At 39.5% G+C, this 25,497-nt stretch overlaps 1 protein-coding gene across 2 annotated transcripts in view; it reads right to left on the bottom strand.

Annotated features, from left to right (window-relative positions):
* STAC (SH3 and cysteine rich domain) overlaps nucleotides 1-25,497 on the bottom strand; it is a 187,754-nt gene that overhangs the window by 113,475 nt on the left and 48,782 nt on the right. For both annotated transcript variants that reach the window (XM_069958472.1, XM_069958471.1), the window contains exon 2: nucleotides 13,831-14,107. In XM_069958472.1, coding sequence (XP_069814573.1) covers nucleotides 13,831-14,107 — 277 coding nt within the window. The remainder of the gene's footprint in view (nucleotides 1-13,830; nucleotides 14,108-25,497) is intronic.

The raw sequence follows: 25,497 nt of genomic DNA, 5'->3' as shown, positions 1-25,497 counted from the left end.
TATGATTTGGAAGGTGAGGGAGACTTCCTGGGTCAGAGTACAGTGCTATAAACCACGCTATGCAGACCATATTCAGTGGAGTTTTGGTAATGTACAGTTATTTGCTGTATACTGAAAAATTATATTAATAAAAGGGAAGAAATGTTTTGCAATATCCTGAAGCATACTCTATTTTCTGTATGCTACCCTTGAGGACAATAAAATGCAGCATAAAAATACAACAATTTAAGTAAATTAGTACATACACTAGAAGGAATTTGATAAAGATAATGAAACCTATATTAAAGAACAGAACAGTAGATTTTCAAATTTTCACAGTATAATTTTTTTTCCAACTTACTTCTTTGAATTACCAAACTAAAAGATGTCATTTTTTTGGATTTCCAGGCAGCTCTCAAACAAGCAGTACGTCTTTTTATTTAATTTTTCTATGGTTATTTTGCCTACTAATAGTATACTAATGCTTCTTACCTATTTCATACTGCCACTTAAAACTTTTTTTCTTTGCAATCTGAGATCACATTACCAATAACTACTGTACGCAAAAGTTTAGTCTACAAGACTACAAGAAAGGGCCACAGAATTCAAACAACATATCATTTTATTATCACTGAAATAAAGACATCAGATAATCAATTTGGTAGGATATTTCTTCATGAGTAATTCAGTCTATTTCAGGCAGCCACAAAAAATATGGGCTAGAAAAAAAAAAGAATATAGGCCCTAATTTACTAAGATTATCTGGTTTACAAACAGACAGATTTATTAATGTGTCCTACTGCCCTTAGAAACTAACCTTCACCTTCAGCACCTCATGCTCAATAGGGACATAGCCTGTTAGATCCTTCTAACCTACTGAACGTATGTCTTTTTTTTACCGGAAACTATTAGAATCTTTAAAAAATTATCCCTTTTTACATTACAAACTGAAATATTAAAACTCAAAAAACAAAACCCTCAAAAATCACAGAATAACAATAAAAATAATAAAAGTTTTAAAATGAATGACTTATACCCCAAAAGGATGACTTTAGAAAATATGACCCAATGAACAAAAAACATGTTTTGTGGCTGAAAAATAAAAAAGTAATGCTTTTAAAAAAAAGAGGATTAAAAACAAAACAATGCTTAATTTCCAGTATAAGTTATGGAATGTAGGCTTCTAATCATTTCACTCGTGGCCTAGGAGAGAAATAGACGGGGAGTCTCCCCATCAGTACTAGAGGAGGCCTAGCCCTAGAGGGTGCATGGAATGAAGTTAAAAAAAGAGAGAGGCCATGACCACACAACATATTTTTTGGGATGTTCAACAGTCATCTGTTTAGACGGCTGTCATTTTGAACTCAAATAATGGACCTTATTTCGAAATCACATCCGTTATTTCAAAATAACTAACGTTATTTTGACTCAAAATTACAGCTGTCCAAACAGACGGCCATAAAAAGATGTTGTGTGGTCATGGCCTTAGGTTGTAATACTGTTACTTATGAGTAATCATTATGATTTTTCACTATATTGCAGTTTATTAAATTTCATAAACTACAGCAAATATGCCAATACTTTTATATATCCACAAAGACCAGAACAGGATAATTTTGCTACAGTAGAATGATATTAATGTGACATAAACCATGTCTAAAACTCGAATATCCATTTATTTCATGCTGAGTTCACTTTCTACATCATATTAAACTAAACTTTCAGCAAAACATTGATACAAATGGGTTTATATTACTCATTTTGAAGACTTACATTGATTCAGATTGATGACTGAGAACCAAATACTATTTACCACTCAGACCAATATACCACAGAACTGTAATTGAAACTGCTGGAAGAAACCATTGCAGAATAATTGAACTGGGAGTCTAATCATCTGTTTCTAGCTAAACCTGACTTCCAAGCAAGCTCATATTTATTACAGAAATCTACAGTTTCTCCAAAAAGAAATCCTTTGCGGCCAGAACACGAAATCAGAAGAATCATTAACTTACACAGTAATCTGCAGAGTACCATAATAACTGCAATGCACTGACTGGAACAGTCAAATATACTTACCTTTACGTCAATGATTTTTTAGTCATTTGTATTTACTTCTAAAGCTCAGAATAATATTTGCTGCCACATGATCCTGAACAGGTCCAAGTTCCATATGCAGAGTGGTATATTGCACAAAGTTCTATGGACTACTAAATTAAATTATATTACTCACTATTGCTATAAAATATTGTTAGAATGAAAGTCTCCAGAGCATTTTATAATAAACAAGTGTAAGTATGCTCAAAATTAAAATGCGGCTTGTAATCATCCTCAACTGTTTTTCACTTTGGCTTCTAAACAACATCAGCCACGCTCATTGGAAACCACATCACCGATATTATCGAATGAGTCCATGAGTCCAGCTCCACTTGAGTAAACCTCTGTGGGCACCTTGAAACCCCCAAGGTGTTATGTTACTGATAGCATGGAGATCATCTTAGGCTCTCAGTTTCTTTAGGGCAATATGCCAGCTACACTGATAGTGGCCTTTTGACTTTGAAACTTGAATAGATACCTGTTTCCATAAAGAAGTACTGCTCAATGATATTTGGATGCATTGGCCTCAATAGTGGTAAAAGCCAGAAAGATAAAGGCGCCTTCTCTCAACATTTCCAATTAGCTGTGTCTCATCAACAGTTAGGGAGTATCTTACATCATAGAGAATTAATGGTGTGGCTAGAATATAACTCCAGTAATAGGGTAGTTAGTGCTTCTTTCAGGCCCCATGCACACGTCTGTGGCATTTTTACGGTCAGGAAATACTGATCAGGAAGTCTTTCTGGAGCCTTTAGGAAATGGCCAGTAGAGTATCTGACAGGATGGGAGCCAATGGCTATCACCATGTCAAAAACAGAGCAGCATTTACTTGTATATAGCTTTAGGACGCATTGGGGAAGTGTACAGTTAAAGGGCCAGGCATAGCACCCAGCAGATGCTGATGCTGGCCTGGGTTGGCTACAAGCACATCCAGAATTTTGGCAGGTTTGTAGATGCACATCAAAAATAGGACAGGATCTATAAAAACCTGACCTACTGTATTTTCTGGAAAGGACAGCCTTCAGGAAAAATCCTAAAGGGTGTCCATGCCAATACAGCCCTATTGGTAATGAAATCTGGATTTTCTGTGCATGGGGCCTCAACGAGTAGTGACAAAAAACAAAACCAGGTGAGGGAGAAGTAGGCAACAGTACAATACAAAAAAACTCTTTTGCAAAACAAATTTGAGCTTTGCACCTATTTTTAGGTGAATAATTGGATTTTTCGCTCATTTTTGGTCTAAGTTCTATTTATGAACCAGTATTCGACAGGAAAATATTTTTTAGATGCAACATTTTTTTTTAAATCTGCCTGTTTTGAGTATTCCCCAAAAGTTAGCATAATCTGGGATTAGCAACCAATTTATTATTTGAGACTTTTAAAAAAGTCGCACAAACGGATGCAGGCCTACGTCTGGTCAGTACCAGGTGAATATACTTGTGCAGTTTTTTGCAACTTTTTCTGCGACTTTTTTACTTAGACACATTCCTTATAGCAGTGCTACATTTTAATAAATAAGTCAGAAGATACTGGAACAAAATATACACAAATCCTTATTAGTCACACAAATTAGACTCCAAAGTATATGTCCCACCTAATTTATTTCTAAATACATGTAAGTTTTTGATTTTATAACTTCAGATAATAAAGATTACAGATCTGGTCACAATGAAATATCAATATTGGAAGCTTAGGAAAATCCATTTATCCATACATAAATCCATACATCCAGTAGTGACAACATCAATATTAACAAAAGTTGGAATAAATCTATGAATTTAACCCTTAGAGGACCCTGCCAATTTCAATTTTTGCGTTTTCGTTTTTCCCTCCTTGTGCTTAAAAGGCCATAGCACTTGCATTTTTTCACCTAGAAACCCACATGAGCCCTTATTTTTTGCATCACTAATTGTACTTTGCAATGACAGGCTGAATTTTTTCATAAAGTACACTGCAAAACCAGAAAAAAATTCAAAGTGTGGTGAAATTGAAAAAAAAAAAAAGTTTTTCTTTTCTTTTTTTTTTTTCGTTTTTACGCCGTATGCCCTGGGGTAAAAATGACTTGTTATATATGTTCCTCAAGTCGTTACGATTACAACAATATATAACATGTATAACTTTCATTGTATCTGATGGCCTGTAAAAAATTCAAACCATTGTTAACAAATTTATGTTCCTAAAAATCGCTCCATTCCCAGGCTTATAGCGCTTTTATCCTTTGGTCTATGGTGCTGTGTGAGGAGTCATTTTTTGCGCCATGATATGTTCTTTCTATTGGTACCTTGATTGCGCATATACGACTTTTTGATCGCTTTTTATTACAATTTTTCTGGATTTGATGCGACCGTGGATTTGACAGACGCCATTTTAAACTGAGCTCAAAAAAACGTTGTGTGAACATAGCATTTGACAAAAACCACCACATTTTCATTAACACAATTATCCTTTCTTCTTTAGTCAGGAAGTTTTTTTTAACCCCATGACTTCTATACCACATTAATTATTGGACTGCAGAGCTGGTCTTTGTGCTTGTAACCTGGTAATTAATGTGGATGTATATGCACAGCATTATGTACACTTTTACCCAAAGCTGTTGGCAGGAGGAACAAATCTGGAATAACATAAATTTTCTTAATAATTTGAAAGCCCTGTAGGTCTTGCAAAAAATAAATAAAAAAAAAATAAAAAATGGGCAAGACAAACAAAAGCACAAACACCTTAAGGTCTTATGTTTTATTAGGGCTGAAAAAAAACCCACAAAAACACCCTAAAACCTGCCAGTTTCTAGCAGTTTTTCTGGTATTTCCTCATTTTAGAGTAATTTAGTATAGTCGTTATTTTTGTTGTTTTATCCCTTGTGTTAATTTGTTTTTTTGTTTTTTTTTTGTGTAGGTTGAGAAATAAAAGAGTTATAGCTCTAAGAAGGCGAGGAGGTATATTGCTTCAATGTGATCTGGACATCTGTGCATCAATGACCATTGGTCGTGAAGAGGTTATAATGATTATGATTATTGTTTAAGGCTGCAATAATAAAATACTGTGATTTGAACTAAAATAACATTGTGGGAACATATCCATAAACTTTATCTCTTTGAAGTTCAAGCTATATAAGACAGAACCCATTTGGGCATTCAATTAGTTGAGTTATTTTGTGGTGACATCATAGTCACATGTCTAAGAGTTTGCATGAATAGTCACATGTCCTGTAGAGTTTGCATGAATTTTGTCGAATAGCCTCTCTTCAGCATTTCTGCATATTCATGAAAAATTGCGGTAAAATTGTCTTTGTTGTGACCAAATTTTGTGCAGAACTGCATCAGGGCAGCCATTAAGAACGGGAAGCATATGTCTGCCCAAGGCATTGCATGCTGTTGTTGAACATTTTGTCCTGAGCTTGTAAATTTCTTCTGCGTGGCAGTAAATCATGACACATTTATTAAACAGCTTCTGTTTCATGGTTTCAGTTGTTTGTACTACAATACCAGATGGCTTGTCATGGCCTTGGCCCTGAATTTTTATATCTGATGATATAAAGGCTCTGGATCTATTGTTAGAGACAAGAGTACCTCATGTACATTTTGGTACAATCTATGAAATTACATATGTTTACTTACTTTTTAAAATACTAAGCATATACAAATGATTGTTTTCATCAAATTGTCATAAATTTTTGCACAATTGCTCCATTGATAGAAAATATGCAGTTTGTGGCAAAGTAACAAATGCTAAGTGAGAGCTCCACATGTAAGTATTCTTTGGTTGGAAAGGATTGTTTACAGGCTATGCTCACATACTGTCTTTTTTGTTAAAACAACTGCCAATTTTATTTAGAAAAAATGGCCACTGTTTTCAATGATTTCCATTGAAGTCAAATGAAACAATAATCATCAGCTTACACAATGTAGTGAATAATGGCCATTGTTTTCAGAGACCGTCAAATTAATGTTCATGACATTTATTCACAGCCGTTATTAACCCCTTAACGACTGCGGCGTAAGTGTACGCCCCCAAGACCCGTGCCTTAACGCAAAAGGGTGTACATTTACGGCCGCGGTTTCCCTGATCGCTGTGTGTACACACGCAGCGATCGGGGTAGATGGCCTGCTATAATGTATAGCAGGCCATCCTAGCTTGTCAGCACGGGGGGTGGTTAACCCCTCCTGTGCTGACAATCGCCGCTATTGGCTGATTAATTCAGATCAGCCAATAACGGCAATCTGAAGCTTTGGCGGTTGGTGCTGTCCGAGGACGGCACCGACCGCCATAACTGTTAAAAGTAATGGTGGCCAAGGTGCCACGTCCCGATCGCCGTGATCAGCCGGCCGGGACCGACAAGCCGATCACGGCGATATAAGTCCCCAAAAAGTGTTAAATACCTGCTGGGGACACCTCAGCTAGGTAGCTGAGGTGTCCCCAGCAGGTATTGGCACATACTCACCTGATCCCGGCGTTCCGATCGCTTCTTCCAGGTCCCGATCGCGTCCTCTTCCTCATCGCATCTTCGGGTATTTCCGCCGGTCCCGGCTTCGGCTCCCCTCGGCTCCCATTGGCAATTTCCAGAATTCGGGACCTACTGCCCCCTAGCGGCTGATAAGTGTATATAATACACATATCAGTAGCTATAGGGTTGAAGAAAGGTGTTTTTTTTTTTTTAGTTTCCACACCCTATCGCTGCTGAGTGCTGATCAGCATTGCATGTAAGTGCGCCGCTGATCGGCAACTCCTTTTTGGCGTAGGATGTTTTTTTCTATATCCTACAGCCACGTTTTGCTGATAAGTACCGCACATAAGTGCGGCATTTATCAGCAACTCCTTTCTTGGCGTAGATTTTTTTTATACTTAATGTTAAAAAGACACGTAAAAAACACTATTACACTATACGAAATAAAGTTTTACACTACACCACTACACATCTACATACCCCATATACTTGTCCCTTTATAAAAATGGCCCCCCAGGGTGTTTTCGGTGTCGGACACACACGTTATTATTGCCTCCGACACCGAAACAGCCAGTGAGGATGAATGGGGGGGATCCTTCTTTCCTCCATTCAACCTCATCCTCATCATTCAGTGACATGTCTGGGGGGTAGCGTAGCGTACGTTCACCCCCAGACACGTCTTTTCCGCCAGTACCGTCCCAATAAGAGATGACGGTATGGCGTGAAATTCTACAAACTCTGTGAGAGTACCTCAGGGTACACTTAGAGATTTAGGGTAGGTGCACACTGCGGAATGGCGAAGGATAACCCTTTGTGCATTCCGCAGCTGGCACCCGCCGGCGGACTGATGCTGGCGCGCGTCTCCGCCCGTGTCATAGACTCTATTCTATGCACGCTTATTCTTTGGACGGAGAGCGGAATCCGCCCGTGCATAGAATGGAGTGTGACACGAGCGGAGACGCGCACCCGCATTAGTCCGCCGGCGGGTGCCAGCTGCGGAATGCACAAAGGGTTATCCTTCGCCATTCCGCAGTGTGCACGTACCCTTAGAGTGTAGGAAGGAAGGGACACCCGAATCCAGCCCCCAGATGCCCCCCCCATCCTCGGAGTTAGTGGGAAGATCGTTCGGGAACTGATCTTCCCACTGCTGGATAAAGGTCACCACCTGTAAGGAGATAACTTTTATACCAGCACCCCCTCTTCTGGTCCCTCGCTGCCCGAGCTACTGTACCCAAGACACTGTACCATTTTCCAGTGTGACGCCTGTCCTGATCACCCCAGCCTCTGCATACTGGATCGCTTCAAGGCATACCACACATCATTGGAGTTCTACATTATCTAAATTCTGTCCCTTATTCCTATTTCAGGGGTCACGTTGATCCAGAGATTATTCTGATTGCCAATATGGAGTCAGGAAGGAATTTTTCCCAGTGATGAGGCTACTGTCATCTGCCTCACAAGGTTTTTTTGCCTTCCTCTGGATCAACACAGGTTGAATTTGATGGACACCTGTCATTTTCAACCTTATAAACTAATAATTGGCCTAACACCCCCAAATAAATTAGAATTGTCCCTTTTCCCCAGCAAAATAGGTATGGCCGCCATTCCCATTAGAGGATGCCATGATGCAATTACAAAGCCTCTGTGCGGCCAGGACAGTAGAAACCCCCCACAAGTGACCACATTCTGGAAATTACACCCCATATGGAATCTAACAAGGGGGGCAGCCGGGATATGGCCCCCTGGTGACGGCCACATTTGTGACGTGAAAATGAAAAAATGGTATTTTTAATTTTCACGGCACATGTTCTACATATGTACCCGTCGCCAGTGGGGTCCATATGCTCACTGCACCCCTTGTTAGATTCCTTATGGGGTGTAGTTTCCAGAATGGGGTCACTTGTGGGGGGTTTCTACTGTCTTGGCAACACAGGGGCTTTGTAATTGCGACATGGCCTCCATCCTCCATTCCAGACTCTAAATGGTGCTCTGTCCCTTTGGTGGCTTGCCCTGTGCCCATATGGCACATTATATCCACATGTGGGGTATTTTCCTACTCAGGGGAAATTACCCTATACGATTTGCATTCATTTTCTTTTTTAACCGCTTGTGGAAATGGAAAAAAATCAAGGCTAGACCAACATTTAATGTAAATTTTTTTTAATTTTTACACTAAATGATTGATCTTGTCTTGATTTTTTTCATTTTCAAAAGGAGTTAAAAGATAAAAAAAACACAAAATGTGTAGAGCAATTTCCCCTGAGTTCAGAAATACCCCACATGTGGACATAAAGCGCCATGCGGGTGCAGGGTAAGCCTCCAAAGGGAAGGAGCGCCATTTGGCTTTTGGAGGCTGGAATGGATTTCGAGGGCCTTGTTGCATGTAAAAGGCCCCTGTGTTGCCAAGACAGTTTAAACCCCCCACAAGTGACCCCATTATGGAAACTACACCCCTCAGGGAATGTAACAAGGGGTGTAGTGAGCATATGGATGCCACTGGTGGTGGGCACAAATGTGGAACAATGTGGCGTGAAAATGAAATATAAAATTTTTTACACTATAATGTTGGTCTAGCCTTAAATTTTTAATTTTCACACGGGGTTAAAAGAGAAAAAAACACAAAAATTTGTAGAGCAATTTCCCTCGAGTCCGTAAATTTCCCACATGTGGACATAAAGCGCCATGTGGGCGCAGGGCAAGCCTCCGAAGGGAAGGAGCGCCATTTGGATTTTGAAGGCTGGATTTGGCCAGAATGGATGATGAATGTCATGTCGCATTTACAGAGCCCTTGTGCTGCCAAAACTGTGGAAATCCCCCACAGTTGACCCCATTCTGGAAACTACACCCCTCAAGGAATCTAACAAGGGGTGCAGTGAAGATATGGACCCCTTGATGACGGGCACATTTGTGCCGTGAAAGGGAAAAAATGAAAAATTTCACTTTCACGTCACATTGTTCCACATTTGTGCCCGTCACCAGTTGGGTCCATATGCTCACTAAACCCCTTGTTAGATTCCTTGAGGGGTGTAGTTTCCAGAATGGGGTCACTTGTGGGGGGTTTCCAGTGTTTTGGCAGCACGAGGGCTCTGTAAATGCGACATGGCCCTTGAAATCCATTCCAGTGAAATCCAGCTTCCAAAAGGCAATTGGCGCTTCTTCCCTTTGGAGGCTCGTCCTGCGCCCGCTTGGCACTTTATGTCCACATGTGGGGTATTTCTGTACTCGGGAGAAACTGCGCTACACGTTTTTTGGGTTGTTATTCCTTTTATCTCTTTGTGAAAATGAAAAATTGAAGGCTAGAACAACATTTTAGTGTAAAAAATAAATCTTTCTTTTTTCAAGCCACATTGTTCTGAAAATCTGTGAAGCACCTGTGGGGTCCAGATGCTCACCGCACCCCTAGTTACATTCCTTGAGGGGTGTAGTTTTCTAAATGGCGTCCCTTTAGGGGTGTTTTTTATGTTTTGGTACCCCAGAGCCTCTGCCAACCTGAAGTGGTACAGTCAAAAATGACCAAATATAACGGAGCCATTGAAATTCACTATTCGCTCCTTTATATCTGAGGCTTGTGGTTGCGTCAAATAGCGCATTAGGGCCACATATGGGGTATTTCTATAAACTGCAGAAACAGGGCAATCAATATTGGGGTGCATTTCTCTGGTAATAGGTTTATAATTATGAAAGATATTGGATTACAATAAAATCTCTTCACAGAAAATTAAAATTTTCAAATTTCTTACATACTTAGCTTTTATTTCTGTGACTCCACTAAAGGGTTAAAAAACTTTCTGGATGTGCTTTTGCTGAGTTTTGGGGGTGCAGTTTCTGAAATGGGGTGCTTTGTGGGGCTTTCTAACATACAGTCCCCTCAAATACACTTGGGGGCTCGGTTCACACGTTGTAAGAGTGCGGCTGTATGTGCGGCTGTAATTGTGCGGCGGTATTTTTGATGGTTCGTGTGTATGCTGGGAAGTATAGGATATGCGGCTGCACAGTGCACACTATCTCTGAATCTACGGCCCTATCGTAAACGGACCCGTAAAAAATGAACAAGACCATTGTTTGCGGCTGGACATGCGGCCGTGGATTGACAGGCGGTCCGTACGGAGTACTTCAAAAATAGCCGGCAATGATGCCGAATGCCGATGCCTCTAATAGTTAATATATTAAATTAATCAAAGACATTTTATTTGTAATCAAGACACTTTCGTTGATCAATAATTTATTTCTAACAAATCCATCATTTTGCAATTAAATATACTGTTAAAAAAAATAGATATATAAATAAATGTATATTTATCTATATATTTATTTTTTGACAGTATATTGAATTGCACAATGATGGATTCGTTAGAATTAAATTATTGACCAACGAAACTGAATTTATTTCCAAGAAAATGTGTTTTATTCATTAAATATTAATTAGTACAGGAAGCTCTATAAGCCGTGAATTCATATGCCGGCAATAGAGCATTCTGTACTAATCATCACTTTACTTTAATGAAAACATCAAATGTTTCTTCTAATTATGTTATGACAATAACATTATTAGAAGAAACATTTAGAATTATATGTGCGCTCAGCTGATTGGCTGTTCGGCTGAGCGCACATATAATAAGCCGGTCCGCAGTACAGTCACTTCATTGTGCTGCGGACCAGCGAAGAGGACACATCGGGGTGAGTATAGAGCTCTCCCCACCGCCTCCCCGGCACTGCACCCATCCCAGCAAGGAAGGGGGGGTCAGTTAACCCCTTCCTTGCTGGGGTGGGTGCAGTCTGACATCAGTCTGGCCCCCCGGGGGTTAAGGGGGATGCAATACATCCTCCCTTAACCCCTTGGGGGCCAGACTGTAAGCAGCGATCTGTAAAGATGCTGCATACTGTAAGGAGCACAACACCGCTCACAATGATGGGTGTTGTGCTCCTGTTTGTGTTTTTTTTGTGTGTTTCTCCCTTTTTGTTTTTCAGATATCGGTATCCTGGGGATTACCGGGGGTACTGGGAAGAGCCGGGTGCAGATCGCTGCTTACAGTCTGACCCCCAAGGGGTTAAGGGAGGATGTATTGCATCCCCCTTAACCCCCGGGGGGCCAGACTGATGTCAGACTGCACCCATCCCAGCAAGGAAGGGGTTAACTGACCCCCCTTCCTTGCTGGGAGGGGTGCAGTGCTGGGGAGGGGGTGTGGAGAGCTCTATACTCACCCCGATGTGTCCTCTTCGCTGGTCCGCAGCACAATGAAGTGACTGTACTGCGGACCGGCCTATTATATGTGCGCTCAGCCGAACAGCCATTCAGCTGAGCGCACATATAATTCTAAATGTTTCTTCTAATAATGTTATTGTCACAACATAATTAGAAGAAACATTTGATGTTTTGAGTAAAGTAAAGTGATGATTAGTACAGAATGCTCTATTGCCGGGAATATGAATTACCGGCTTATAGAGCTTCCTGTACTAATTAATATTTAATTAAGAAAACACATTTTCGTTTAAATAAATACAGTTTGTTTGTTCAATAATTTAATTCTAACGAATCCATCATTGTGCAATTCAATATACTGTCAAAAAATAAATATATATATAAATATACATTTATTTATATATATATTTATTTTAACAGTATATTTAATTGCAAAATGATGGAATCGTTTACATTTAATTATTGAACAATAAAAGGGACTTTATTAGACAGAAAATGTGTTTTATTAATTCAATATATTAACCATGAGAGACATCGGCTATAGTGCAGAGGATCGCAAACCCCGGTAATAGCGATTCATGTAAACTGTGTTCCCTGCTTTCCCAGATGCATCCAGAGGTGTTTGCATCACTTTCTTAACATTTTAGTTGTTATTTTTAGTTGAACCAGATTTCAAAGTAAATGACCGTATGTTTTGAGCCGCATGTCTATTTTTTCCCACGGCCGGAGTTTCACCCGCACATTTACAGCCGCATAAAAAATACAGCCGCACAGTTACAGCGTGTGAACCCAGCCTAAACCTGAACAGGTCCCTAAAAATATCTGATTTTGAAATTTTACTGAAAAAATGGAAATTTGCTGCTAATGTTTTACGCTTTCTATTGTCTAAAAAAAATGAAAGAGAGTTTAATAAATGCCGCCAACATAAAGTAGAAATGTTGCTAATGCTATTTAATATATAATTTATGTGGCATAACCATTTTCTGTATAAGCAGAAAAGTTTCAAAGTTGGAAAAATGCAATTTTTCCACGTTATTTTGGATTTTTTCATAAAGATTTGTTATAAGCTTTGACTCCATTTTACCAGAAACGTGATAGGTAAAAGAATCCCGAAATTATTAATGAATAAATTTACACAGGTCAAATTCATAAAATTTGCCTCGGTCCTTAAGACCATTTTAGGCCCGGTCCTTAAGGGGTTAAGCAACAGCGGCTTTTATTTTGTTCACACCCAGGTTTATTTTTTCATCGTCCTTTCACAGTCTTTTTAACAATGTTCAATAGACCTTTAAAAATAGCCACACCCAAAAGGGTGTGAAAAGCGGCTATCATTAATTCGAACTGTAATAATGTAACAATCATCCACCATTGCAATGATGGCCGTTAAAGTATAAAAAGATTTGTTACTGGTAATTGCTGTGTTGGATTATTAAATCTAAAGTACATTACACATATGTAAAAAAAAATAATGATAATAATGAGCATGTGTCACTGACAGACCCCTCTGGGACCAGTCTATTTAATTGAAAACAGAGGCATCACTCTAACATCTGGAGGCCACAGACACTAGATGGTCAGCCCATCAAAATGGGTGAGTTGGGCTTATTAGTTTTTATAGCCAACTGAACACAAACCTAAGACAATACTTACCTCTGATCCATTGCTCTACCCTGTTTTCTCAACAAAGAACCTTAAATACACTTCACCCAACCACCTGACACTCATGAAATGGCAAGAATGTGAAAGTGTTATACACACAGTGCAGGACAATTTACATCAGCTTTATGCTCTTTGTGTATAATGCATATACACATAAGTGCAAAATTAAAGAAGAGCTCAAGCTGGCTTATGTCAGGCAAGGGAGCTGGGGGAGCTGGGTGAAGATGACAGCAGAGTAAAGGTGTGTGTGTGTGTGTGTGTGTGTGTGTAGGGGGTATGGTAATTTGCATCACATAATACCCAAAATGTTAGTTTTGTCTTATTAATGTTTTACCTAACATTTCATTATAATCCTGGACATGAAAAATACATTTCTCTTTCATTTGAAACCACTTCTTATTTGGTATGTTATGACAAAAATTCTAAATAATTCAGTCTCTTCTGAAAGCCTTACCTACAATCATGTGGTTGCATACATCACAGAAAGTGGGCTTTTTAAAAACGTGTTCCTGAAAGACATGTGCCTTGCTGTCAGGTGGCAGTGGGACTTTGGTAGGGGTTGATGGCTGAGTCTCTGAGCTTTGGATGTGGCTGGCGTTGGTTGGACTACCTTCTGGCTCCAATTCTACTTGGAATTTTATTTCACTATTAGTTCTTTGGAAGAAGTTGTCAGCACTTTTACTCCGTACACTCTTGGTCTTGAATGACAGTGATTTCTTCAGTTTTTGGAGCTGTAAATAATATTGAAAAAATTACAAATAAGATGTTTAGCAATTATTTTTGTAATAACTGTGTCTATGTATAAAGTACTGAGAACATTTGCAATAAAAAACAAGAAGACATTTTATATTCTATGGTTCATTATTACTGTCTGCTAATGCTGATTTTAAAAGCCAATTTTCATGTCTACATAGAAAGTGCACTTCATATGTCATATGTGTTCTGATGTTCATTAAATGTTTGTTAGTTTGTGAAATAAACACCAGACATCAAGTCTTCATGGATTCTATTGTAAAAAAGGTTTCTGATAAGCCTTACATATACATGAATAATTCTTCCAATAACTATACCTGGGAATTCAGCCAACTCTATATCTCTCTTATAACTCCTACAAAATAGTGGGAGATAGATAAAGTAGGCTGAATTTCCAACTAGAGTGTACACAGGAAGTCCATTAGAGGATGTACACAGGCAGGAGGTTAGACTTATGAAGAAAACAGAGCAGACAGTTTGCATTAAAAATTTTTAATTAAAGTATTGTTTTGCCCCCCTAAAGTTATACAAATCATCAATATACACTTATACGGGAAATGCACATAAAGTCTTTTTTCCCTGCATTTACTACTGCATCAAGGCTTCACTTCCTGGATAAAATGGTGATGTCACGACCCGACTCCCAGAGCTGTGCGGTCTATGGCTGCTGGCGAGGATGATGCAGAACAAAATGTCTGTTGTATTTATTTCATTGTGAAAAATGATATATCTATATATTTCCTTGCTGATAAGCTGTTTGCAAGTCTCATTTTTCCAGCACTTAATCTAGGTTGGATAATTAGAAAAATTAAAATAAAGTGTGGCATTTTATGCAGGCATAACTATACATATTTAATAACATTAAACAGATTAGTCAAGTGAAGATTACATTTGAACTGTAGACATTAGACTCATCACATGACTAAGTTGTTAAAATTCAGAATTATACACTCTTTACAAGAAAAATAAACTATATATATTTTACTGAAATAATCTATAGGACCCCCCATCACTGTTAGAAGATCAGCTGCATAAACAATTACAGTGGGCTGTTGAGGTTGCTACAGTTTTTAACTACCCAGATTTAATGGGATCATGGTTCAGGTTCCACTGTAAAGGGATCTGGTCATTTTGAACATGGATGCAATACACCCAAGATGTCTGTCTCAGTTCAATTATTTCTGTACCCCAGTCTATAATCTTTTTTTTATTTAATTTTTTTATTTAAGCATATCAAGAATACAAAACACACTTTGCATTAATAATATTAACAATTAATGGTCAATCAATTCTATGTATTCTTTCTTATATCCCAAACCCATCCCACCCCCTATCTTTACTTAACTGCTTTCCTCAAATGAGTCGAAGAAATAAAGGACAAACTTTATACTACTGTCTTGCCTGGGACATCTCACATGTCATTTATCTTCCTCTCTATGTTACTCAGAGTTCTCTCCTGTGTCTTCATTGTACAAAGAAAGGAAAATAATAAGTAAAAAAATAAAATAAATCGCCTCATGTGATATCTTGGAAAGAGGCCTCCTCGAAGAAACCCAAACCAAATCATCACAATTAGAACTCAATCTGAATGGGATTCACGATAAGTTCAACTAGTGCATCGTTCTAATCACCTTTCATGTATTTTGTTCAGTAATCTTATGTCTGTCGTACCCAAGCATAAAAGTAAGAAGGGAACTTATCTGCCGGGGGGGGGGGGGCACTCCACAAGAGCGCGGGGTGGGGGGCAGGGACCGGACCCGCCTGTCGCACACGTAAAGCCCTGGGCAATGACACATGGTTGCCAGTAAAAAATCCCATCAGGTTACAACAAAATTGCACAATCATTCCACTCTAAAGTATAGGAGAGTTTTTATATTCCTTGGTCACAACTTCACTTATTTAAATCAGTAAGACTCATCTTAAGTTTTATGAAAGAAGTGCGGATGTTACAAGCTGACCCTATGCAATAGGGAGAGTAATAACCTGCATGCATCATATAGAGAGATGAGCGAATAGTGAAATATTCAAAAATTTGATTCGAATAGCCCCCGATATTTGTATATTTGATCGAATATCGAATCCCATTATAGTCTATAAGAGAAAAATACTCAGGACTTTGAAATCAATATTCGACCAATTGGAGGTTACCAAGTCCACATTGACACCTCAGGAAATGATGCCAACACCTCTGGAATGCATCTGGGACACCAGCGGAAGCATGTCGGGGTGCATCTAACTTTTGGGGGTCCCTTCCTACCCAAGGGCCCTATTACACGGGGCGATTATTGTTTGCTAACTATTGTTAGCTAATTGTTAGCTGTTATTCCACATTTGTTCACTCAAGTTCCGCATTTGTTCACTAATCGTTCAGTGTAATTGCACATTGTTCATTGTTTTGCTGGGATCAGATGGAGTAAACAATCATAGTAACGTTCGCAATAACGATCGAACTAACGACTATAGTTCTGTGTAATATGGTGAACGATTTCAGGTTAACGATAAACAATCTTGTTTGCAATCGTTTATCGTTTGTTGGTAAATGTTAAAAATCGCTTTGTCTAATAGGATCCTGAACACACTGTCTCACAACAGCTTCTAAATTTATGGTTTTTATACTTTTAGCCCTAACAAGGGCTTTTGGGGGTCCCTTCCTACCTAACTTCACCTAAAAGCTAATTCTCCCTGGTATACAGTCTGTCCCTCTCTTGCTCCAACCAGCAAGTGACACAAATCTGAAATCCACTATTCTTATACTCAGGAGGTGACAGTTTAGCCAGCCAACCACAGTTAAAGCTTTTTTTTTTTAAGTCCTGCCTATTCCTAAGGCCTGTCCCTCCCCCCTGCATGTTTATTGGCTGGAAAAAAGCACCAGGGGGGTGGGAGAGCAAATATTATTCGAACAAAAACAAATAGCTAGAATAGTGTAGTATTCAATCTAATAGCTATTCGATCGAATACTATTCCGTCATCACTAATCATATGTCCTAGGTGAGTAAATCATGGAGTCATTAGAAAACAACTTAAGTGTGCTCATCGAGAATAGATTACAGAACATCACACAATGTCAATCAGCTGCTTTTAAGGTCAGCAGGATATTGTCATTCATTAAAACAGTCATGGACTCTTGGTACATACAATACTACTGCTTTATAAAGCTTTGGTGCGGCCTCATCTGGAGTATGCTGTTCTGTTTTGGAACCCAATTCATAGAAAGGATGTTCTAGAGCTGGAGAGGGTACAAAGACGGGCAACTAAACTAATAAGGGGAATGGAGCATTTTAGTTATGAGAAATGAATTGTTTAGTTTTGAGAACAGATGTTAAGGGGGACATGATCAACTTATCCTTATGTATATAAATGACCTGTACAAGAAATATATTTAAAAGAGATATTCCGGGTAAACACCCCTGAAAAGATATGAGAACAGGAAATCTGTGTCTACCTCAGGAGCTGGTCACAGCAAAAACAGTGAAGGGCTTCAAAACAGAATTATAGCAAAATAACTTAAACACATTTATATTAATGTATCTGTATAAAACTCTTGTCTAAAGTTAGGGTACTATTACATCAAGCGATTTTTTGACGGCTAACGATTAACGATAAACTATCTCAAACGACCACTATGGAAAACGACCCAAAATCGTTTATCCAATTACACGGAATGATGATCTTTACTTATGATCGTTCTTACGTACGTTTTGTCATCGCTATTGCATATGTTTTAGCTATGACTTCTTATTACACCAAACGATGTGCGAACAATTTGCGAACGATAAAGGTCCGAATTCTATTAAACAACCAATGATTTCTTGTTGGTCGTTTAATCGTTGTCTGCTATTACGCAAAATGATTATCGTTTAAATCCGAACGATTTAATGATTTTTCGAACGATAATCGTTCCGTGTAATACCAGCCTTACTCATAACCTTTCCCTTCATCCATATTGTCTCCCCTTCCTTGGTTGACCCTGATAGACATGTTTGGACGTATCTTTTATTTAACCATACTAAGTAACTAAGTAACTCAGACTACAACTGATAAAAATCATTGACATGTTAAGAGCTTTTTTTTTTTTTATTAATGGTACTAAATCTCTGCTTCAGTGTGCATTATTATTGAGTAGAGAAGAAGAAAAGTCAATGAACTTGTCAGGACGATGGATTTAACATGTTGAAATCAAAAAAAGCCTAGTGCTCACCTCAGCTCAGGCAATTTATAGGCTGCCATAAACATTACATAGTTCTCCAATGTTGTCAAGATTGTCGTCATCAATGTCCAATATTTAAGAAAAGGTTTAGTACTAAGTTCTTGATTAGTAAGTGATCATTATTTTGATGATTTTACTTTTGACCCTGCATGAAGCCATCAGGGTGACACTTTAAGACTAAAATATAGAATAAAGTCTCTTTATAGTAATGTAAGACTTCATGAATAAAAGATAAAAGAATTTCACCAGAATCCACTGCAGTGAGTCACATTCACTTTGCTCCTAAAATGGCTTTTCTAATGGCTTAGCAGGGGATGCAGCAATCAAACCTCATTAGTGCATCTAAGAAGGGAAAATGATAGAATCATGAAGTCTAGAATGACATTCATTATTGATTTGACATGTGCTGTAATTTAGTAGGGTTGCACCAAGCCAATTACATTGCATCTTTTATGTTTTGTTGCCCAGATGCTTGCTTCTCAAGGAAAACATCTCCAGTTCTGTCAGAATCATCTTTCAATGTGTGTCTTAGGCCCTAACCTAAATGGTTACTTGATTAACTTTAAAATGCACTTGATCACTTTATTTGCCAGAGAAATTTTTATACCAGTGAAAGGATTAAATCAATGTGACGTGTGGTACTAATGCTCATGGAATGTATTGTATACAGGACAATTTATTATAATGCAAGATGATATGAATCCTTTATGTGATTATCTCATTTTACTCCTAGTAAATAATTCACCAATCTTGTTATGTTTACCTTTCACTGAAGTGACTGACATTGCTCCAGTCCAGGCCAGTTCACTCGATTAGAAATTTATATAATAAAAATTAAAGTCTGTCTGTCCCGTATAGACTTCCAAACACCTGAACCGTTTGACCCAAAATTTGGCACACAGATACATTGGGTGCCCGGAAAGGTTAGAGCGAAGGTCCCGTCCCCGCCAGATGTACACGGAGGGGAGGGGGATTGGGAAGAGCGGCGCCCCATAGAAATGAATGGGAAAATCTCCACACTGCACACACAGGTGATATAATTAGCCCCATTTTCACTTACCAATTAGCATCAGGATTGGTAGATTGGTAGGTAATAGCTCCAGAGGTCACATTTAACACCGCTATATCAGACCTGACCTATACCACCATATCAGACCTGACCAATACCGCCACACTGTGACTGGATGACACCGCCATACCAGACCTGACCAATACCACCATACTGTGACTGGATAACACCGCCATACCAGACCTGACCAATACCGCCATACTGCGACTGGATAACACTGCCATACCAGACCTGATACCAACATACTGTGACTGGATAACACTGCCATACCAGACCTGATACCAACATACTGTGACTGTATAACACTGCTATACCAGACCTGACCAATACCGCCACACTGTGACTGGATAACACCGCCATACCAGACCTGACCAATACTGCCATACTGTGACTGGATAATACTGCCATACCAGACCTGACCAATACTGCCATACTGTGACTGGATAACACCGCTACACCAGACCTGACCAATACCGCCACACTGTTACTGGATAACACCGCCATATCAGACCTTACCAATACCGCCATATTCCCCCCTCGAAAAGACACCAGATTTTCTGGCAAGTCTTAACGGGAGGGTACTGCCCCTCTGCAAGGTGCTACCCTGGGCACCAGACCATGGGTGCCTAATGGTTAATACGACCCTGCAGGTATAAAGGACACTACAGGTATACAGGACCCCAAAACTGTAGATTACAGGTGCACGGGACCTCCACCAACTATATACTACAGGTATACAGGACCCCAAACTTTACACTACAGGTATACAGGACCCCAAAACTATACGCTACAAGTATACAGGACCTCCACCAACTATATACTTCAGGTATACAGGACCTCCACCAACTATATATTACAGGTATACAGGACCCCAAACTATACACTACAGGTATACAGGAACCCAAAACTATACACTACAGGTATACAGGACCTCCACCAACTCTATACTACAGGTATACAGCACCCCCACACTATACACTACAGGTATACAGGAACTCCACCAACTATATACTACAGGTATATAGGACCCTAAAATATACACTAAAGGTATACAGGACCCCAAAACTATACACTACAGGTATATAGGACCTCAACCAACTCTATACTACAGGTATACAGGACCCCCAAACTTTACACTTCAGGTATACAGGACCTCCACCAACTATATACTACAGGTATACAGGACCCCAAACTATACACTACAGGTATATAGGACCCCAAACTATACACTACAGGTATACAGGAACTCCACCAACTATATACTACAGGTATACAGGACCCCCGAACTATATACTACTGGTATAAAAGACCTCCACTATTTGTACACTAGAGGTATCCAGGACGCTCAAACTATAAACTACAGGTATACAAGACCTCCACCAACTATATATTGCAGGTATACAATACCAACTACTGTATATACTACAGGTATACAGGACCTCCGAACTATACAGTACAGGTATACAGGACCTTCACCAACTATACACTGCAGGTATACAGGACTTCCCAAACTATACAGTACAGGTATAAAGCCCCCCCGCAACTATACACTACTGCTATACAGGACCTCCGAACTATACAGTACAGGTATACAGGACCTTCACCAACTATACACTGCAGGTATACAGGACCCCCCAACTATACACTATAGGTATACAGACCCCCCCTACCCCCAACTATGCACTACAGATATGCGGGACCCCTTAAATCTATACAATGTAGGTATACAGAACCCCTCAAACTATGCAATACAGGTAGACACTAATTCCACTGATTAAAGGGGTACTCCAGCGGGGGGGGGGGGGTTTCCTGGGATCGGGTAGGAGGTGGCTAAGGGAAACGACGTCCACTCACCTCCCCGATTCCAGCGGCGGGTCCCACATTGCGGCGCTCCGGTCCCTGGTTCCTAGCCGCTTCCTGGTGTCTGACGGGGGCCAGAGATGTGACGTCTCAGGTCCGCTCAGCCAGTCAGTGACGGAAGCGGATCCATTTCAAGTCAGCTCAGATCCCGCCTCTGTCACTGACTGGCAGAGTGGACCTGAGACGTATCGTCTCGGGCCCATGTCAGACACCAGGAAGCGGCCGGGAACCGGGGACAGGAGCGCCGCGTTGCGGGACCCGCCGCTGCAACCAGGGAGGTGAGTGGACATCGTTTCCCTCAGCCACCTCCTCCCGGTCCCAGGAAAAAAATGCCCCCCCCCCCCGCTGGAGTACCCCTTTAATTCAGATAAAACAATACCTTTAGATTGGCCTCCTGGGCACCTTAGAACAAATCTAATTAACACACTGACACTTTATACCCGGGCAGAGCCGGGTACATTTTCTAGTAAGAAATAAAATAAAGGATTTTAATGGTGTCTGTAGCCTTTAAAGGAGAACTTTAGCTGGGGTAATTTTTGGCAGAGTGCTGGGGAGAATAAAAGAAGTAACTTGCTCTCACCTCCTCCTCTTTAGCGCTGGTAGCGGTATCCTGCAGCTCTGGTCCCCCAGTCCCTGCCGCTCTTGGGTCTGAGTTGGGACCTATGGCGTCACAGTCCAGGCCCACTCAGCCAGTCAGCGGCAATAGTGGGGTCCTGTCTTAGCCGCTGACTGGCTGAGCAGGCCTAATACATGACATCCAAGGCCCCAACTCAAACTTAGAAGCACCAGGGACCGGGGACCAGAGCTGTGGGATACCAGCACCAGCGCTAGAGCGTGGAAGGTAAAAGCATGTTACTCCTTTCATCCTCCCCTATTCCAAGCACTCTGCCAAAAAATGACCCCAGCCCAGAGTTCTCCTTTCAGCTCACCAAAAGGACTGCCGTCTTTTTTTTGACAAAGCCTCAGCCTAAATATATATATAATGCCTTTTCTTTGTAAAATGGAAAAAGGGGGTGATTTTCATTTTTATTAAGAGGGTTGCTTTTTTATGTTTTTTAAAACTTTTTTATAAAATTTGTTTTCATATTTTTTAATTCCTTAGCTCGCTGAAATCATTAGATTGCTTACACTTATCAATGCTAAGCAATTGCATGGTATTGATCAATCAGATCAGCGCTCTGCTAGTTGAGTCTGCCTGAGGCAGCCTCTATTATCTGATCACCATGTAGGAAACACTAAGATCTAGTGAAAGTATCCAGCTGAAATGGAAACCAAATGTTACACTGTAGGGGTGTTGTTTGGTGCACTGACAGGTGTAGCACCTGTCAGTGAACATCTTTAGTGCGGCAATCAGTGTTGATCATGGCACTTAATGGGTTAAATTACTGTCATCAGTGTGTTTGCCATTGGCAGTGAGTATCAGCTGCTGATATTGCCTCAGTTCATGAGCTCACTTTATAGTATGGCCCAGACGGCCATACCGTACATGTAGGTCACAAGTCGCCACAGAATAAAATAAAAAAAATTATACCTTATAGTTAAAGTATCAATGAACTATGTTGGATTTCATACATTTTTTTTGCATGGCTACTAATCATATTCACAACACTAAAGGGCTATACTTCTTACATGCTGTAAACATTGCACAGACTTGTTTTTAAATTACACTAGATCTTTTCCATGCGATTTACTACTTTATATCATTATAATATATAAAACGGCCTTTTTCAGAATCATTCCCTGGCAGATGTTTTCCTGGCAATGTTTACCAAGTGCAAGAACACTTATTGCATTTTTAGTGCACACACTCTTCCAACTTGTAGTACAAGCTCATAAATTTACTTGCCAGAGCTACTGGTGTATATTACAGTGTTATGTGCAGTTCTTTTTCTGGTTGTTCATGAAACCTTTCAACATTAGACCAAACTACTTTTTTTTATGCATTTTCATGTATTGGTTGTTTTGTTTAGCCTACAATGTCAGTGTTAAACAATATATGTAACATTATATCGACACTGTCACCCCCTTTTTGCTTTATGACTTCTCTACACAGGTGTAAAGGGTAAATTTTGCAGTTTTCATACCTTATTTTATATCATACTTCAAGTCTATGTATGTACCCCGAGAATTGTAAAGTGCTGCGGAATCTGTTGGCGCTATATAAATAAAAATTATTATTATTACATCTTTCATAGACAATACAGTGCCGTAGACTTCTACATATAGTGCACCCCCTGCTGGACACTCCATAGGAATTACAACTGATTTGCGACGTCACGTTTTTTTAGGGAATTTGAAGCCTCCCTGATCTACTAAATTAAAGGAAATAGCAGTATATGTGCATTTCCTATAATTAATGTACATAAGTAATTTGTATAACTTTCCTTAAGTAATAACATATTAAAAAATACTTTGGGCTGAACTTCTTTAAACTAACTTCAAAGTCTCACATGTACTGACGAAGCTGTCATGTAGCGGCGATAGCCGTGGGTTTCTTTCTCCTCTGCTACATTGGGACACAGTACTGCTGGGTGGTATGATCATCATTTGTATATGTGCTGTGTACAATATACTGCATTGTTTCTTTTTTATGTTTATGGTTGGGGAAAGGCACCTCCATACATATGTCAAAATCATGGTGATATGCTCAGAGCAACCAGGGGATATTAGATATTGCCTGATAATGTGGACGTACACATTCATGTTTGGTATCAAATGGTTGCTTGGGATATGCCTGGATGATTGATGGTTATGTAATATTTTTAGGAGGTCTCTGTCCTCTGTGGGATTGATATACCACAGAGTTCATTCATAAAAAGAGGAGTGCCCCTTATTACCATGTGACTGGCCTCCTCTCAGTGACATCACCTGCCAGAATTTTGGAGGGAAAAATTGTGCTTAAAATCTATGCACAAACAAGGACCAATGTCAGTCTTTGGGGGATCCACATCATGATTGGAGGGGCTGCCCATGTTTTTCTGCTGTACCCCACAGCCAGGATACTACTTCTTTTCAGCAGTAAGATACTATCCTTTTTATCCCCATTTTTCCAATCTGTTTGCATTGTTTGTTTGTATGTATGTATTTTTTGTATTCTTTTTGTTTTCTTATCTGACAATATCTTTTTTATTGCATTGCACTATGGTGTATTAAACTTTCAAAATGAATAAGTCCTTCTTTGTAGTCTTATAGAACTTATACCTTCAAAGGGAGTAAAACATTACCATTGTGTTATAATGTAATTAGTTTTGGTATTGGGATGTAGTTAGATATCCATAATTGGCCCCTATTACCTGATAAGTATAGGTGGTGGCAGCGAATATTTGTAAAAGATATTTTGGTATAGGAAACCTATATGAGTAATATAGCATAATTCTATCATCCAGATGGGATTGTATAGGAATTTATGTGGTAGATTGGTGAGCTCAATAGTGTTAATCACCCCAGTGACGTGACCTAAGAGTGGCGATCATCACAGCCGGTGTTATTAAAGCTATTTTATTATAATATTTCAGGAGTGCGCTTGACTTACTATACCCTATATTTCTCTGTCCTCTCTTTTTTGCACATAATGTATAAAATAATGTACATGCCCATTATTTCAGGATGCTGTTCAGTGAACAGCATCCAGAAAAAATAGCTGTTCACACAAAGTGAATGGTTAATTGATTTGCGGGCACACCCTGATGGTGCCCACAATTCAAATGTAAAAAAAAAAATGTTCCTGCAACCGATACAGAGGTATCGGCTGCAGGAACTAGCTGAATGCAGCCCGGCGGACAGCAGTTTTGCTATGCACTGGGCGCTGTTAAACGAAGTGTGAACATAGCCTATCCTTAAAAGTGCTGCACTGTGTTGTCAAAGTTATAAGAGAATGTCATGGGCAAATTCCATAGTGAGAGTAAAAAAAGCCAATGTGTTGAATAAAATTTAAAAATATAATTTTTTCTTACATAATGCTTTATTTAGTGAATAAATGGTGTTTGATATTGCAGCATCGGTAACAATCTGTATAGGAATGACAGTAAATCCCTGGATCAACAACCCTTTCCCAGTTAACTAGAACATTCATCTCATAATATTGTTTCGGTATTTTCAAGAAAGGAATTCAGGCAAATAAAACAGATTTGGTAAAGAAGGGAATTCAGACCCTTTTAAACACTTCCCTGCAAAACAGCCTACATTCATGATGCTAGCACAATCTAGTTCCGAACAGGTAATAAAATGAGTCC

This window comes from Dendropsophus ebraccatus, chromosome 2 (assembly GCF_027789765.1).
Source record: "Dendropsophus ebraccatus isolate aDenEbr1 chromosome 2, aDenEbr1.pat, whole genome shotgun sequence".
Classification (NCBI taxonomy): domain Eukaryota; kingdom Metazoa; phylum Chordata; class Amphibia; order Anura; family Hylidae; genus Dendropsophus; species Dendropsophus ebraccatus.
The sequence above is the reverse complement of the archived record's forward strand: the minus strand, read 5'-3'. Positions and strand labels throughout refer to the sequence as shown.